Here is a 17,890-nt window from a genome sequence, read left to right as displayed (position 1 = left end):
TTAATGTTACATATTTCATAGTTTCCTGTTGATATCTATTACCCACAGAACCTGGGTGCAAGCCAGACAGCACTGAGAACAGCTCTAAAGCTGCCCATTTGTACTATAGATTCTTGTGTAGTTACCAAATTTAGAAAAAGAAATATAGTCTAGTTTAATCAATGACAACACTTATTGATCTAAGTGTGATTATTCACTATAGGAACAATGACAGTTCCTGGATTTTAGTTTTTTAATAACTGTACAGCCACTCCTTCTCTGGAAATGTACTTTATAAAGACACAGTGAAAACACTCAAATCAAATCCAAGAAATAGAGATATGTTCTCATTTTATTTGGTAGGTAGTTCAAAGTTTCTAATCAATAATATGATAGAGACTCTTTTTAAACTGTTTCTATTTATAACCTGCCTTGTACAAAGTATTAATTTTTTCCAGTTTTTCTGAAACTCTGAATATATATGGTCAAGTGGACATGACAGTTTTTCTTTATGGGTCATTCCATAGTTGGATTTAGAAAACAAATAAATAGCACCTTGAAGAGAAAATATGACTATGAGGATTCATTAATAGACCCATTTTAAGTACTGCAATCTCCACAGAAAGTATTATTTCTGTGTATGTGCCAGTCAAAGTTGCTTTTTTTTTCCCCCACCTGATTGTGGTATCAGTTAAAATATTTGCACATTTTACTGTCCTGTGGGACTTGAAAGTTTTAAACATCCAATAAGAATTCTTATGAATGATAATGACTTGTAGAAAACCACATCCAAGAATATTGACAGAGTGGGGTTTTTGTAATACCAGGCTGATTTGATAATAATGTCCCCAAAATACTTTGTTTTAAATTAATACATGTGGCACTTAATTTGGAGGGGTTTTTTCAGTGTTTCACTGAATCAAAAACATCAATTCTGGTTTTCAAAAATTTAAATAATACATTTTATTTGTAACAAATGCTTTAAAAGAACACCTGGAATAAGTCCTTCAAAGGAAGGATGTTTACTGTTGGTGAAATGTTGAACATGAGAGAATAATAATTCTCATATAGCTCTTTAAATTGAGAGTGATTTATTTCAGTATCTATGTTAGAATTCTAGACCTTGACAGTTTGTTCAGGGAATCTGTGGCTTCATATTCCTTCTCTCTAAAGCAATTTATTAATGGGTACATTGTTAGGTGAAAAGTGAATTACAAAAGAAGCTTTCAAAACTATTTCCTGTTTGATGTCAAAATGTTACTGTTGTTTTTTTCCAATTTGCAGGGAGTTGTTTATATATCTGAATTGAACATTTTCATCCCCAGGAGTTCTAAGTCCCTTACAACAGGGCTTATAATGAAAGTGTTGACAGAACCTTGATTTTAATGCCTTGGCTAAAATGTTTTTATGAGAGGGTTTTTTTTCTGAAACTTTAGAAAGTGATTATTTTTAGTAAAATATTTCCATATGTATACCTTACCAATATTCATTCTAGAAAAAATACACTTTCTATATGGAATTATGCATGGTCACTGATTGAATACTAGCCTGCAATTTAAGTTATCTTCTGTTGGATCAGAAACCACAAGGATACCCAGAGTAGAGCTGGTGTGGTTAAGGAATGGAAATGCTGTAAGCCACAGCTTGAGTTACAGCCTTGGTAATCCATATTGTCAAGTGAACATTTAGGAAGTAAAATATGTACTTGACACTGTTTAACTATTATTTAGAAGAAAGATGGAGAAATAAAGTGTTTAGGAGATCTTCAGGGAGGGAAAAAAATGTGGCGCAACATGAAAACAGTTGTTAGTACATAAAACATTTGATTGAGATGCTCAGCTTTAGCCTGTATATCCTTTAGCTTAGTTAGTTGTTTCCTTTTTTTTTTTTTAAGATCACCTGTTGAGTTAGATTTAATTTTGAATTAATTTCTGGAGTCTTTCCTGCTGGGAAGTGGTAAAGTCTTCCAAATAATCTCAGTTCACATTTGCTTTTTATTGTTCATAAACTGATTCCCACAAAGAGTAAACCTTTTATCCATGTTTATCATGTTGCTGCTCACTATTTTCTTTGCTACATTGTTTGTGGAAGTGAAAAGGTTGTTTACAGAATTTACAACCCATCCTTATGCAGATGTGAAATGGAAGTTTAAAGTCAAAATTCTTCTAACTTGACAGCAAGATTCTGATCCCATTAAAATCAGTGGGATCTTTGCCATTGTCAAATGGCACATGTATTCAGGGCTTTCACTTTATCACTTGCATTTATAACGTAATGGAAGGGCTACTCTGTGTCTGCAGGCATTTTGGCTGAATACTATTTTAGATGTTTTTGTATTTTCCAATTTCCACATCCCTTTTGTCCCTTTATAAACAATGAGGAGAGTCAAGTTCCTGCAAATGATAATTTAGTACTAAGGTTTTAATTCCTGCTCTGAACTACCAACGGGAGAACTGTGTCCTATTTGAAAGAGTTGTTTAACCACATACATTTGGTATGAAACTGGATTCAATGAGTACAGACGAACACTTTCCTTTCTTTGTATGATTTTACCATTCTTTTGCCACGTAGAATCTCCTGGACATTTTTCCTGCAAAATGAAAAAGTAAAACGGTGCACAGTCAACCTTACAGAATGAAAGATGGAATCTAAGAGTTTCAGTGAGGAACAGAAATGGCTACTCTTTTTGGGTTTAAAACCGCCCCTGATTATAATAGTGGTGGATAATTCAGTGATTTCTTATCAAAAGTGACAATTAGTGCCTCCTTTAATTGTAGGTTGGTTGTACAAGCTGCTGATAACGGAAACCCCAGACTCTCTGCTACAACTGTTGTGACCATACAAGTGTTAGATGTTAATGACAATGCTCCAGTTGTCCAACCACCAGGTGAAGTGGAGGTCCCAGAAAGTAAGTGTGAAAGTACAGCTAAGTTTCCTTCCTAATTCCTAAGACTAGGAATTCTCAGATAATGATTCAGTGCTTTTGGTGATTTGTGTAACCAAACAACTATAGTAAAAAATATAATGGATAGTATTAAAGATGAAATATCAAAGCAAATTTTGATCTGCTTTTATTCTCAGAGTCATTATTTTTAATCTTTATACATTGTGAATAGTTTGGAATAAAACCATAGGCTATTTAGGAGGAGGGAAAAAAATCTGCAGAAATACTGCTTTAATCTGTTCATTTTCAGTATTGTACTCTTCATATGTCTTTGATTTCTGCTCTTCTCCAATAAAGATGTTTGGTGTTAAAACCACCATTGCTGGAAATGAGACATTTTGAACTTCATTGTGATGAAAGAAATACTTCTTATTTGAAGTACAAATACATTTGAATGAACTGTTACTCAAACTCTGTAGCTAAATCCAGTTGGTGATCATTAAGAGAAGGACTCAGGACCTCCTGAGTTCTCATCCCAGCATGTATCTTGTGTGTTGTGTGATATTAGCTCCACATCTGCACAGCTTGACTCCTGGGCCTGTAATTTTCAAATACAGGCATCTTACAAGTGAATCCATTAAGATACACAGCAGAAAACTTATAAACACCAGTACTCCTGTTAACACAAGATATCAAGTTTGTCTTGTCTGATATATTTTAGTCTTTCCTACATTTACATGCCACTGGTAATGACAAATACAGAATTCATAGATGCACAGTGGCTGTCAACTACAGGTTACTTAATTAGTATTTTGTATTCTGTTTAAGAACACTTGCTTTAGGACATGGCACGGTATTTTTGAGGCTTCATGCCCAAGGCATGCAAATGAGAAATGGTTTAGCTTCTGTTAGTTCCAGGCTTTGTGAAATGATCACTAATAAGCTCAGTTTGCAATATCGGGTGCTGTCAAATTGGCCCATGACAAAAGCTGTCTGTATCCAGTTTCTCAATCTCGTAGGATTATACCTTTATCTCTTCACATTTTTGTGCCATGTAGGTCTGTCTGCAGGCCTTGTTTCTCTCTAGTGGCCTGCTCCTCATTTGGAAAAGCTCCAGAACTGCATTTCCTGGTTCTACACAGATCAGGGTCTCTAATGCCTCAGTTAAATATTCTTGTTGCATTGTTCAGTAAATGCTTGTGGAAAACCATGTAAGTTCCTGCTGCTGGTGAAGAAACTGTTATGACTACACTGGATCTGGCAAAGCCTAAAGAAAACCCAAATTAAAATTGGGATACAGCACATATCTTTGAAGAAATACACTACTGTTTCCATAGCTTTTCTGGATATTGTGATTATTGTAAAACACAAAGTTTAAATACATCAAAAGCTATACAGAAAGATTACATATATCCAAGGGCCAATATTACAAAATAGGCAAAATCTTCAGAAATTGTAACGTTATCTTTTAACTCTGACTTATTCTCAAAATTATTGTTTCAGATGCCCTGCCTGGTTTTATAGTGACTCAAGTGTCAGCAAGTGATGCAGACTCCAGGCCAACACTTCAGTTTGGTTTTATTTATGATATTAGTCCTGAAATGAAATTTGCCATCGATCAGCACACTGGTGTCATCACAGTGGTGGAACCATTAGATTTTGAAGAAACTGCTGTGTATACGCTGTATATCATAGTTTCAGATTCTGTGCATCAAACAGAAGCAGAACTTACCATCCTTGTTTTGGATATCAATGATAACCCTCCAGTGTTTACTCAAGATTTTTATCAGGTGGGAACATGGCAAATGAACAATCAGCATGTGGTATCTTTCCATACAGGACGATAAATAGTAGAAGTGCTTGTTCATATTTGTCTTTGAATGCATGTGAGAACTGAGAAGAAAGGTCTCTGCCAGCTATTACTGAGCAGAAACAGATCAGAGCTCTTCTAGGGACCTCCAGCCCCTTCCTAAGAATTCTGCTAAAAGGACTGAGGAAACTATTCAGTTTCAATGTTTGTGGTTTCTGTCTTCAGACAGCAATTGGTGTGAATGCTAGCTCATAAAGCATGCAATCATCGCTAGGATACAATACTGGATACAATCCAATCCAATCCAGTTTGGGGAGCAGGGTCCAGTGTTCAGAACTTCTTTCTTCTGAGAGATAATGCTAAACAAGTTGGTTTTATACTGGCCCAGTTACTATGGCATGAATTTCTTCCTTTTCAGTTACACAACTCCACAGAGGTGTAGCAAATGCCCTTGTGGTAGATGATGCACATAAAGTTTGCAATGTGTAATGCTGCCTTATGGCAATAGCACTCACCGAGGGAGTGAAGGATATGAGTTTTGACCTCCCTAACATCCCTTGAGACTGAGGAGGGTACAGAGCTCAGCTTTTGGACTCCTCGACAAGCATTTGAACCGGTCCTGTTGTAGAAGTGAAGTTATCCAACAGGGAAAACAAATCTTTTAGTGACTATGGACAGCTGTGGGCCATAAAGAAAAGTGGAGATTAAGAAAAGTGGAGCATATATAACATAGAATCATTGAGTCATAGAATAGTTTGGGATTCATGGCATCTACAAACACCATCTAGTCCAAGTGCCTGACCACTTCAGGGCTGACCAAAAGCTAAAGCATGTTGTTAAGGGCATTGGCCAAATGCCTCTTAAACATGGACAGGCTTGAGGTATTGACCACCGCTTGAGGAAACCTGTTCCTGTGCTTGACCACCCTCTACATAAAGAAATGTTTCAGCTTCAGGAAGAGGAGGCTCAGCCTTAATAATCTGTGTAAATACTAGCATGGGCAAGTAAAGATGGGCAAACCAAAGTCTTCTCTGTTGTGTCCAGTGACAGGACAGGAGGCAGTAAGTGCAAATGGATGTACAAGAAGTTCTGTTTAAACATCAGGAAGCACCTTTTTTTTTTCCCCTTTCAAATACTAACAGTGACTAAGTATTGGCACAGGTCTTCCAGAGAGGTTGGGGAGTCTCTGTCTCTGGAGGTATTCAAAACTCAGCAGTATGTAGTCGTGGGCACCCTGTTTTAGGTGATCCTACTCTGACCAAAGATTGCACCTTGGAGGTACCCAACTGCCCCAGCCATTTTGCAATCCTGTGAACTGAGCTGTTTGACTTGATGCTTTCTGTGTGTGGTAGATGTCCTCAGAGCCAAAAATATGAGGCACCACAGAAGACTTGGTTTTAATAATGTTCCATTTCTAAGTCTCAGACAGTTTTAGTAAAGAAATAAGTCTAAACATTTGGCCTAGTAAAAAATTTTCTACCTCTGAGCATGTGTAGACACAGTAGTTTAATCACTTAGATACCTCTGGGACAAACTGTAGGCACTTGTGAAACTTTTGGGTGTCTGAGTAGACAGAATTTGTGTAAATTTCCCACTTCAAATAGTAAATCTACATTCTGGAAAAAATGCATTATTAATATTCAAGTGGTTTTTAGACCTTTATTTTCCTCAATCCTCATATGTGTCTGATTTTGGACAGTAGTTTAGGCAAGTACTTTCTTGTGCCAGTGCAAGAAATCTTTTTTGTAGATTGGAGCACATGCTATAGGGAGCATTATTAATTGATTCAAAACAGTGTAGCTTTATTTGCTATTTTAATGTAAACTACTGAGCTTCTCTTTCCACAGTCCTGATGTTTTGATGTGTTGCTTGGCAAATAAGATGCACTGCTTCTTTTTGGTTGACAATATGTATAATTCCCTATTCATCATCCTGTGTTTTTACCCTTTTATTGTTCCTTCAAGTGTTTTCGTATTTATGCTCCTCATATATAGTTTAATATATGTATGTGGTTATTATATACATATAATCTCTGTTTAAATTACTTAAACTAACACTTCAAGTTATGACAGAGGTAGCTGCTATATCATACTGTTCATCTGAAGTTGGTTTTATGAGGTGGAAGGAAACTTTGGTCACAAAAGTGCTGTATGAAACTTGAAACAATGAAAATTCTTAAAAAGGGAATGGACTTTCTTGGTTTCCTAGAATTAAAAAAAGGAAGCATTTTGAAAAATTAAATTCTAGGAATAATCCAGTGGTGATTAAGTGCCCTAGTGCTGGAGTTTTCAGGGTGCACATATTGGCCTTTTTTAGCATTCAGTCATATACTCCAGACAGGGACTGCAGACTGTATTCCATGTATGGAAATGAAGGAGGTTTTGAAAGAAAGGGGAAAAACCTTTAGTTGCAGTCCATAACTGTACTCTTGAAAAAAGTGATTCATTTATTTTCTGAACTTGCTGTCATAATGAACTAGATGGATTTTACTACTGTTTAAAGCTTACTATGAATTTTGGCTATATTGAAGGCATAGTTTTCAATATCTCAGATCTTTCTGGTTTTTGTCCCAGAAGAAAAAGCTAAAACTTCTCCCAAAGCTGGAAATTGTGTGGGTTTTTCTGATAAGATCAAATAAAGGCAAAAATTTTTAATATCTAAAATCTTTTATTAAGCTCTGTTTTTATTTTATATGTCAGGTGAACTTGCCAGAGCTCATTTCTATAGATACCACTGTTCTGACACTCTCTGCCATAGACAGAGATTCTGAACATAATGGAATGATTTCCTACAAAATCCTCTCTTCCTGTGAGGGATTTTCCATTGATCACAAGAATGGTGAGTCTGCATGGTTTATTAGTTCAGCTTTTTAAGTATAAATCAAAGAGTCCTGTTGCTTTCTCACCTGTTGCCAGTGATTACTTGAGTTCTGGAAATTTGTGGTGGCCAAAGTCCACTGTGTTTTTGCTAAATCTGCCATTATCAGTGGGGAACTATCTCATCAAAGACTGGAGTTCTCAGTTTGTCCCCAAACCATGTGCATTTTTTCTGGTCTAAATGCAGTATGTGTATTTGATACTGCATCATTGAGGGGAGGTCTTGCCTTCACAGCATTAGCTATGATTTCTTAGCATCATGGAATAGTTTGGATGTGACATTTAATGGTCCTCTAGTTCAACACCCCTGCAATGAGCAGAGACATCTTCACATAGGTCAGGTTGCTCAGTGTCCTGTCCAACCTGACCTGGAATGTTTCTGGGGATGGGGCATCTACCACCTTTCTGAATAATGTGTTCCATTGTTCCATCACCCTCATCGGAAAAAATTTTTCCTTATATCTGATCTGAATTTACCTTCTTTTGGTTGAAAACTATTACTCCTTGTGCTATCACGAAAGGCCTTACGAAAATGTCTGTTCCCATTCTTATAAACCCTCTTTAGGGCCAAAATAAGATCTCCCTGGAGTCTTCTCTGGGCTGAACTATCTCAGCCTTTTCTCACAGGAGAGGGACTCAAGTCCTCTGATCATTTTTATGGCTCTCCTCTAGACTCGCTCCAGCAGGTCCATGTGTTTTCTTTGCTGAGAATTCCAGAGCTGGATGCAGCACCCCAGTTGGGCTCTAACAAGAGCAGATGGAATGAATAATGTCCTTCTCCCTGCTGCCCACGCTGCTTTTGGTGCAGCCCAGGATACAATTGGCTTTCTGGGCTGTAAGTGCCCATTGATGGGTCATGTCCAGGTTTTCATCTACTGATACCCCCAAGTCCTTGTCCACATGGCTGCTCTCTATCCCTTCCTCCCCCACCCTCTGTCAATATCAAAAGTTGCTCTGATTCATGTGCAGAACATTGCTCCCCTCTTTGTTAAACTTCATGAGGTTCATGGACCCACTTCTTAGACTTGTCCAGGTCCACCTGGATGGGATCCCATCCCTCAGGCATGTCAGCTGCAGCACTCAGCTTGGTGTCATCTGCACTCTTGCTGAGAGTGCACTCTATCCCACTGTCTATATCACTGAGGAAGGTATTAAACAGTACTGGTCCCAGTATAGACTCCTGAGGGATGCCACTTGTCACTGATGTCCATTCAGACATTGACCCACTACTCTGTAGATGCAAGAGTTGCATCTCTATTTTGTTGTGTACGGCCATTACAGCTGGGTCATTTTCAAATATGGCTGTTTAGAATCAGCTTTTGGAATCACATTTACTTGCCTGTGAAGTGTGGGCTTTTGTTAATTCTGTTTTATTTTCAGGTTCGCTGTTTGCCACAGAACCAGTTATGCAGCTGAAAAATATTTCCATTATTCATCTCCTGATAGAGGCCACAGATGGTGGCAGTCCCCCTCTGAGTGCAGTTACCTCCTTAGAGGTACATGTAGAAGATGTCAATAACTGCGCCCCTCGCTTCACAAAGGTTCTGTACAATCTCAGCGTGAGTGAGGATGCCTCAGTTGGAGAAAGTGTCCTCCTGTTCTCAGCCGTCGACTGTGATTGGACGCGTGACAACACGTTTGTTGAATACTCTGTTATTGGTGGCAATGCTGAGAATTTATTCTCCATACAAACAAGCGTCATGGGGTTGGAAACATCCTACAGACTTGTCGGCAGTCTTGTTTTGAACAGTGCTCTTGACAGGGAAACAGCTGCTTCTCACCAGTTGGTTCTGCTTGCCTCTGATCGTGGAACACCTTCCTTGAATTCCACTGCCACAGTGCTAATAACTGTGCTGGATGTTAATGATAACCCTCCAGTATTTAGCAGTCCAGAGTATCTTGTTCATGTCAAAGAAAGCATCCCCATAAGCAGTCACATCACTGAAGTTTCAGCGAAAGACTGTGATGCAGGCACTAACGCAGAGATCACTTATGCTATCATCTCTGGAAATGACAGAGGGCATTTTTGCTTGGATGGTAGAACAGGATCTGTAAATTTGACAAAAAAGCTGGATTATGAGGATACAATGAAATTCACTTTGGTTATCCAAGCCACAGATGGCGGAACTGATGTAAAAAATATGGCTTTTGCTGTTATTCTTGTTAGTGTCCTAGATGACAATGATTATGCCCCGCTTTTTTTGTTTCCCAGTCTGAGCTGCACTGTCAGTGAAAATCTGCCTATGTTTTCTTTTGTGTGTGCTGTTTGTGCATTGGATTTTGATAAAGGCTCCTACGGGCATCTTACCTACTCCATTCAGTCTTCATGTTTGGCTCATCATGAAGCTGCTAGAGACCATGACATGTTCTTCATTGATCCTTTAACAGGAGATATTCATACAAAGCAAATGTTTGACTATGAAAGTCAAAATAGGTACTGTCTCATAATCCAAGCAAAAGACAAAGGTGATTCACTGGCTACCACTGCAGTTCAGATAGATGTTGAGGGGAGAGATGAATTTGACCCAGTGTTTACACAAGAACATTATTTCTTTAATCTCCCTGACAAGAATGAAGCAGGCCAGTTGATTGGTAGAGTGACAGCATCAGACAGTGATGGTGGACTGGATGGAGTTGTTCATTACTCCCTTCTAAAACCTTCTCCATTCTTTTCTGTGAATCAAACCAGTGGCAATATTTATTTGACTCAGAGTGTTCACAGAAGGAAAAATGGCATCAAAAGGAATGATGATACTCTGAAATTGTTGGTAAGAGCTCATAGCCCCAAAATTGTGTCAAGGTTCACAGCATGCACTGTTTTTGTAAATGTTTCCAATTCTCCTGAGAGTGATCCCACAGTGTCAGCACACAGTCTGACAGTGAGTGTTTCCATCTCACTGATGGTATTTCTGCTGCTTGCCATCAGTCTTATCACACTTACTCTGAGACTTAAGCAGAAAGATCGGATGAATGCTTGTGTGAAAAAAACCCCAGTATCCTCCTCAGCTGCTGATGTGAATTCAATAAAAGAAGATGAGGACTGCCAGAAAATCCAAAGTACTGAGAGCAGTATGCTTCCCGTGGGTACTATAGCAAAATGGCTGAGCCTAGCAGGACTCGGAGAGGGGAAGGATGATGATGTCTCCTGCAGGCATTCAGACTCCAGTGGCCATGGTTCTGCTGAAGGAGAGACTGCAGAGGACGAGGAAATCAAACGGATCTATGAGTGTCCTTGCAGAAAAAGCATTGGCTCAGCACTGAGCGAGCACAGCTCGCAGATGCCAGATTCAGGGATCCCAAGAGAATCTGATCAGTTCTCCTATCATTCTGGAGAAACAGATGTCACAGCTACCATGCAAAGCATGGAGAATGTACAGACCATTAAAGGAGAAAGCAGGGAAGAAACCTGTGACTATGCACACAAAATCTTGTCTAAAACAATGAAAATTGGAATAAAAGAGGAAGGCATAATGACAGACCTCACAAGAGACTATGTCCTGATGCCAGATGGGAAAGACTCTGGGTATGATTTTCTTGGAACTGTTGGCACCTCAGATGAGGATCTCAGAGGTGGTTATAGCGGGGATTATGTGCTGAGCTGCGAACCCAGATTTCAACCTCTTGCCTCAGTGTTTAATGATATTGCAGAACTGAAAGATGAAAATGTCCACATTCACAGCTTCTCTCAGGAGAAGAAATCTCTTGTTTTCCCTCCTCCCTTGATAACTTCAGTAGCACAGCCTGGCATAAGGACAGTGCCCCCAAGAATGCCAAATATAATATCAGGGCAAGCTTTTAATAAATACCCTTATCCTCCCATTATCCACAATCATGGATACCCTTCACTGACTATGACCCCCAGATTTTCTCCTACTCTCTCTTTACTTACCATGCAGACACCTTCTGCTTCTCCAGTAGTGTCTGATGGGAAAATGATAGGAACATGTCTTATTGATCCAAGCTACGAACTTGCAACAGAGGAAGAAATTCAGGTCTAGGTTATTAACTGACAGTATTTTATGGTAAAAAATAGGGCTTAAAATGTATTTTGTTACTTTTTAACAGCAAAATATGCCTGTCATAGCTGCATCACCAGTATTCTTTCTGTTTTCATGAGCCTGAAAAGTTAAAATGTAAAGTAGTCAGAAATTTGGTAACTATACTTCTTGTTCTTCCCAGAATACACTGTGGGAATACACTTCTCACACGTGCGGTTTCCTATGTAAAACACACAGCCAAGTGCCTGATAACCAATTTGACCAATTTTACCATTTTTCTTATAAAACACATTAATAACAAATAAAGGAGGGATGTGTAAGTACAACAGGTGTGGGGGTGGGCAAAGGCTAAAACAAGGACTCCTACTGAGCTCTTTCTTTAGTCTTTACCCAGGTTTCCCAAATCTCAGCCTCTGGTCCCAACGATTTGTTTGACCTGGTGTGGTTTCATCAAAACAGAATAATCAGTGGTAAGATAAAAGCAACCATCTTCTCTATTACTAGCTTTCAAATAGATACCTATTGGCATTACAGAGGGTGCCCTGGGGCTCAGGCAGCTGTAAGAACAGACAGTGTTACAGTTCTGAACGTTGTGTGTGCCTCCTCCCTGGTCTTAGGTTCTGCGCTGGACCAAAGGTCTCTGCAAGACCAGATAATCTGGCCTTGTTTGTTGTATGCATCATACACATTTTGTGTACCTATGTTTATCCAGACACATATACATGTTGTATATGCTTGTATATTGATCAATAAAATACACAGACAATACATCTAGAATAACTCTGTTTTTTCTTCAATGCATGTTTCAAAGTCCTTTGCATCACACATATTAAAACTGGGCTATAAAGAAGTGTCTAATTGGTACCTAGGAGTCTGCTACTACAAGCTGGATGTGTACAGATGTATATATTGTACAGGTATTAACAGGTGGAGGGAAAGCAAGCAGTGTGGTTAGGCTGAGTGATTTTGTGGGATCAGTAGCATGTGTGCAGTGGCTGCTTTTCCTCAAGCATGCATGTCAACAATTGCAGCCTGTGGGCTCATAACCAGTCTTTGAATAAGATCCTATTTCTGAGGCTACACTGACATTGCACATCCTGCACATGCAACAGGATCCATGATGCTATGTGTCTTTTAAAGCTGGCATTTGTTCTTTGTACTGCCATGGAGTCAGAAACAAGACTTAGCTTAGGAATTCATTGGGACAGACAAATTTTACTATGAAAGAAGATGGGATGGTAAGTTTTGTAGTCAGACAAAAAACTGTCCCAGGAAGAAGAAAGCAAAAAAAGGGATTCATTCCCAGTTTGTATCTAAACACAGAGATTCAGGTAAGGACATAATTTCAGAATGAATGTTATTCTCTGTCTGTTGGTGTTACATTATATACAGCCTGATTGACTTTAACTTATATGTCTGAAGTTGTCAAGTAATTTCTAATACACTGAAAGGTGTTCTTTGGGTGTTCACTTCTGTGCAGTTATGTTATCAGAAGGCACGCAGAGCTACCTTTTCTGCCAAGTCAGCAACTTTGCTAATTTGATTTTAGTTTCAGATGGTCATGGACAAGTGGCAGATATTGCTCTAGTGAGCAATGAGCACATGCCATCCTTAGAGAGGTCATCTTTTCAGCATGGGATCAGTGGAAGAATGAATTCTTTACACAGCAAAATTGTTTCATCCTTCAGATTGGTGCTCATGAAGCAGGTAACAAGGCCTTGATTTCATGTATACAGTCTAGGCTAATGGATGAGTAGCTTTTTCTTTGCTAATATGGCTCTTTCAAATGTTCTAATGCTATTAGCATTAGAAATAATTAGAAAGCATCACTAATCATATTTAGGACAATATTTGGACCTTGCCTTGCTAATGGGTGCCCACCTCCAAGAGTTCTTGAAAAACAAGAAAATTACTTCTGTTTGTGCATTTTTAGCTCCTTCAAATTCAGCTTGTTTTTGATGCCTTTCTAAGAAGATTAGATATGATTTGCATCCTATTTATCAAGCACATGATATAACCGATGAATACTTTGTGCTCCTATTAAGCGTTACAGCAATCTTTTCCTTGTTTCTTAAGTATTTATTGGGGTTTTTTTTTTATCAAATGAGAAACAACACTTAGCTGATATATTGTTGTGTCATATATGGTCAAGCTCAAAAGCTTAAACGTTGAAACAAGTGCCTGCAATAAGTCATGCGCAGTTCTTTTAACCTTACTGTTTTTTTCCCCTAAGTAAACAGTATAACTTTTATAATTTACCATGGCTTTAATATTAGCTTGCCTTGAAGAGGCTGTGTTACTTTGCAATTCTGCACACCAGTTTTAGCACTTTGGAGAAGGTACAGAACTTGTTAGTGGAAAATCATATTAAGATCAAAAAGCATAAGCTATAAAATAAAAGACAGTTGTCTCTTCTGGAATTTTGGCTGCCTGCCTTCTGGATTTGTTTGTTGGCAGCCTTGAAAACACTAGTGAAAATCACTACCAAATGGATATAAAAATTCCATCTACCGGTAGTAATTGTTATATTGACATTCAAGCAGATTTCTGTGCAAAGGGAAAAAACCTTCATATTTTTGGGGAACCCATATTTACAGATTATAACATTGTATGCCTGTTTTCTAAAATGATAGTAAAAACACCAGTTACCTACAGAAGTCCATATTTATTTTGTACTTTATCTTCAGCAGATGACAAATATTATTTCTAAAGCAGTTTTAGGTAAAAATAGTTATGATAAAAATGAACCCTTGTTGCTAAGTCTATTGCACTGTCAATTCCTAGTATCATTTACATTGGTAGCCATCCATCCTCTGTGCTGCATGTCACTTGTTTTCTATAACTGACATGTGGCTTCCTAAAAACTATATTTAACTGTTCTCTTTGGGACATCTATAAACTGCAAACATGCTCCCCTGGAAAAAAAAAAAGTTACTGGAACATCAGCTAACACCAGACTGACAATTGTGCCCATATGGCTTTATACTTCTCCAGCACAAAGACCAGTTGGTAATCCAGTTGGCCACCATAGGCATGTGTGAGGCCATTGGGATTAGACCTCCTCCCAATGGCAATGCCTACATTGCTCCCTGAAAACCAGCCCTCTGGGGGTGAAGAACACAGAGGAATTGAATCCTTGCAGGAAGGGAATTGCACTGGTTGGCCACAAGTGGAAGGGGGGTGTTCCCTAAAATCCTGTAAAAACACTAATTGGAATAGGAGGCAGTTGTGACTTTGTAATTGAATATACTGTGGTGGGAGGTTTATATTTAGGATTTGACTTGCTTGGCAAGTGAAATCGCTTTGCAGCTTCTTGCTCTTAATGTCTGTCACAACAGAACCGACTCACCACGGCAATATGTGGCTCACTTTCCTGTAGATGATCTGGCTGCAATAAATAAAGTGTTGCAGAATCAAATGGAGTATAGTTTTGGGTGCCTCATAGTTGCTAGTTCTGTTAGCTGTTTGCTAGCACATATGGAAAGCCTAATGTATATTCAGGCTGTGCATGGATTTGTAAGTTCAGAACTCATTCAAAAAGCTGCAGTCTGACATCAAAATCCTCTTGGTGGCTTTGAAAATTCCTTCATAAATACACACAACATTTAAAAAACACTGGAAAAAATGTGGATGCCTAAGCAAAAGAAAAGGGGCCTTATAGAAGGGGGAAAAAATAAAGATCTAAAACTTTCTGGTTAAAACTTGCACTTTACATTGCTGCTAGGACTATTCCTCATAAAACATCAGATGCTTTTCTTCTGTAATGTGTAAAAAGCAATAGGAAAGCATCTGTAAGGAATACTGAGAGGCAGCAGGGTAGGCTAGAATTACCAAATTATTCTGTTTCTTGACACGTATGAGTTACTTCAGTAATTAACTACCAAATCCTTTAGCTCATGATAGTCATAAAAATCCCAATTGCTGCCTTGTTGCTATATAAATGTTTAACTGGCCCTAATAAGTCCTGTGCTGGATGAAGCATTAGGAGCCAAAGCATGTGCCTGAAAATGCAGATGTCATAGTAAAGGACTGAAGGAATCTATCATGGTTTTCAAAACTTCAAATGAAAATATCATTACAATTAGAAAACTGAGACTTTTTGACTATCATGTTTAAAACAAGGTATTTCTGCCCTACAAACCACACTGAAAACTGTCAGTCACATCAGTGTAGCCTTATCCTCTTGAAAATAGTCTTATGTTTTACACTTTTTTTGAAAGTTAGTATTTACATAATGCTGGTCGCCTTCCCTAAAAGTGCATGTTCATTGCCTATGAAAAGCTCTCAGAAAACTCAGAAAATGTAAGTTAAGCTGTTGATCATGAGAGCTGTTCAGCTGCCAGTAGCTGTTGCATAGAAGTGACATTTCAGAGTGGCTGGGGCTAGATGATGCCTACCCACTAGCTCGACCTGGGGGAATACCTGGCTGTATCCACCTCCACCATTTTGTTGGAAACTTTCAATTGGGAATCTCAATTGTGTTTCCAAAATGTTGTTACTGGTGCCATAACAAAAAGAAGAGAGTAGCAAGTCATACATGTTTGCACTGACCTCTGAAAGTTCTGTCTCAAGTCCCACCTTGCTGGCTGCACACTACTTTCCAGCATCCCCCTTTTAACAAACTGTAGGTTCTATTTAATTTCAAAGGTAATTTTTTGAAATACTGGGTTCTGATCCAACACCCCAAGACTTCTTCCACTGATTTAAGTGGGACTTGAATAAAAAATGCTCTTAGAAGAAACGGGCAACATATGTCTTGCTGATGCTCCTGCAAGAGTCAGTGGCAGTGGAGAGCTGGCTCCCCAGAGTGCAGGGCTGTAAACCAGCAGGAGGGAGCATTAAGAGAAAAGAAATCAAGAGCCTAGAAAATAGTAGAACCAGCCATGGGGCAGGGGGCTGGGATTTGGAGTGGAGATTCCTCTGTCTTTCCAGGTGATTGATGCAAACCTTGCTTTATATGCTTATTTTGGAGCAACGTTTAGAGAAATCTGGGAAGGTCTGTAAGGGAAAGGTCATTTACTGTTTCCTTATTCTATTATGTAAACTACAGTTGGCTGCCTGATTTGCTACTGCTTTTACTGAATGCACAAAATAATTACACCTTCAGAAAAGGATTTCTCTGCTTGTCTACCTGAGATCAAGTGCAGGGTTGAATTAGTCTTTAAAATTATCCTAGTAACTGTTAAGGTAAACAGGAAGGATTTGGGAATTGTTGAGTCGTTGTTGGGGTTTGGGGATTTATTTGGGTTTTGGCAGATTTTGTGGTGCTGGTTTTTGGTTGTGTTTTTTGAGAGATGCATGTGTTTTTTCAGTTTTAGGCTGAATCCACAGTCATACAGGTTTTGGAGTTTAAAATCTGTCTTCTGTCACACTAATGGAGCGTCTTGTGCCATTGGCTGATCATATATTCACTGGGTAGAGATTGGTAAATTTCAGCAGCCTGCTCTTTTCTCTGGCAATAGAATTGCAGTAAACTGTATTTAATTTTGTTGCTGAATGTCATAAACTCTAGGCTTGATTGCTGATATGTTTGAACTCCCTACTTTTCCTTCAGATTTTTTCCATATGGAGTTAAAATGTTTCACTGTTCACCATTTTCATCCCTCTCATATGTCTTTTAACTTAGTTTTAATAACTGAAAATTGGGCATTCTGATCCCTAAGCACTTAAGGTGTGGAGCCAAGTTGTGAATATTTCCTGTTAAAAGATTGTAGTGTGTTCTATCATTATAATTAGAGATAAATGCAGATTTAGTAACACAAGCCTTCTCTTACCAATAGTTTTTCTGTGGGGTTTAATGAGGTCTTCTGTGATTTGCGGAGTTAAATAGGGAAGTTTATAGCACAAAGATAAAAAGCAACAAGGAGATTTAATTACTGCAACTAGTGCAAAAGTGAAATGATGAAGCAAGGAGGACATCTTGATAACCAAATTTTAAAATATGACAGTAAGTAAAAGACCCATCCAGTTCACCCACATGCTTGAGACCTTGACTCTTTAGGAAGATCTTCTGTCAATACTGCAAGGTAATACTTTGGGGAGTGCAGGCCTGCTAGTCCTCTGCACAGGTCTTTTGTTTTGTAGCAATGATGATTCTCACAGGTATAAACACAAGTGCCTGATACTGTATCCCATGGCAGAATTAGTGATGCCTTATGTCAATAATGGCAACTGAAACAACGCCATCAAACCCATCACTCACCGAGCTTCTTAGTTTACAAAAAAACTGCCTAAAATAAATAATAAAAAGACAGATTTTGGGGCATTCTTCCTAAGAGAGAAATTAATTATGGATCTGAGCAAAATCTTTCAAGTGACTGCTGATTACATTCTTTTGAAATGT

The 17,890-nt window shown here is 38.6% G+C and overlaps 1 protein-coding gene across 1 annotated transcript in view; it reads left to right on the top strand.

The window, feature by feature from the left end:
- Positions 1-11,547, top strand: part of DCHS2 (dachsous cadherin-related 2) — a 101,346-nt gene extending 89,799 nt beyond the window's left edge. Inside the window, exons 17-20 of the mRNA XM_041427803.1 lie at positions 2,757-2,887; positions 4,367-4,653; positions 7,373-7,511; positions 8,930-11,547. Coding sequence (XP_041283737.1) covers positions 2,757-2,887; positions 4,367-4,653; positions 7,373-7,511; positions 8,930-11,547 — 3,175 coding nt within the window. The remainder of the gene's footprint in view (positions 1-2,756; positions 2,888-4,366; positions 4,654-7,372; positions 7,512-8,929) is intronic.
- The last annotated feature ends 6,343 nt before the right edge of the window (positions 11,548-17,890 follow it).

This window comes from Onychostruthus taczanowskii, unplaced genomic scaffold, assembly GCF_017590055.1.
Source record: "Onychostruthus taczanowskii isolate IOZ18803 unplaced genomic scaffold, ASM1759005v1 scaffold12, whole genome shotgun sequence".
Lineage (NCBI taxonomy): Eukaryota > Metazoa > Chordata > Aves > Passeriformes > Passeridae > Onychostruthus > Onychostruthus taczanowskii.
Note: the sequence above shows the minus strand (reverse complement) of the source record. Positions and strands in the feature narration are given on the sequence as shown.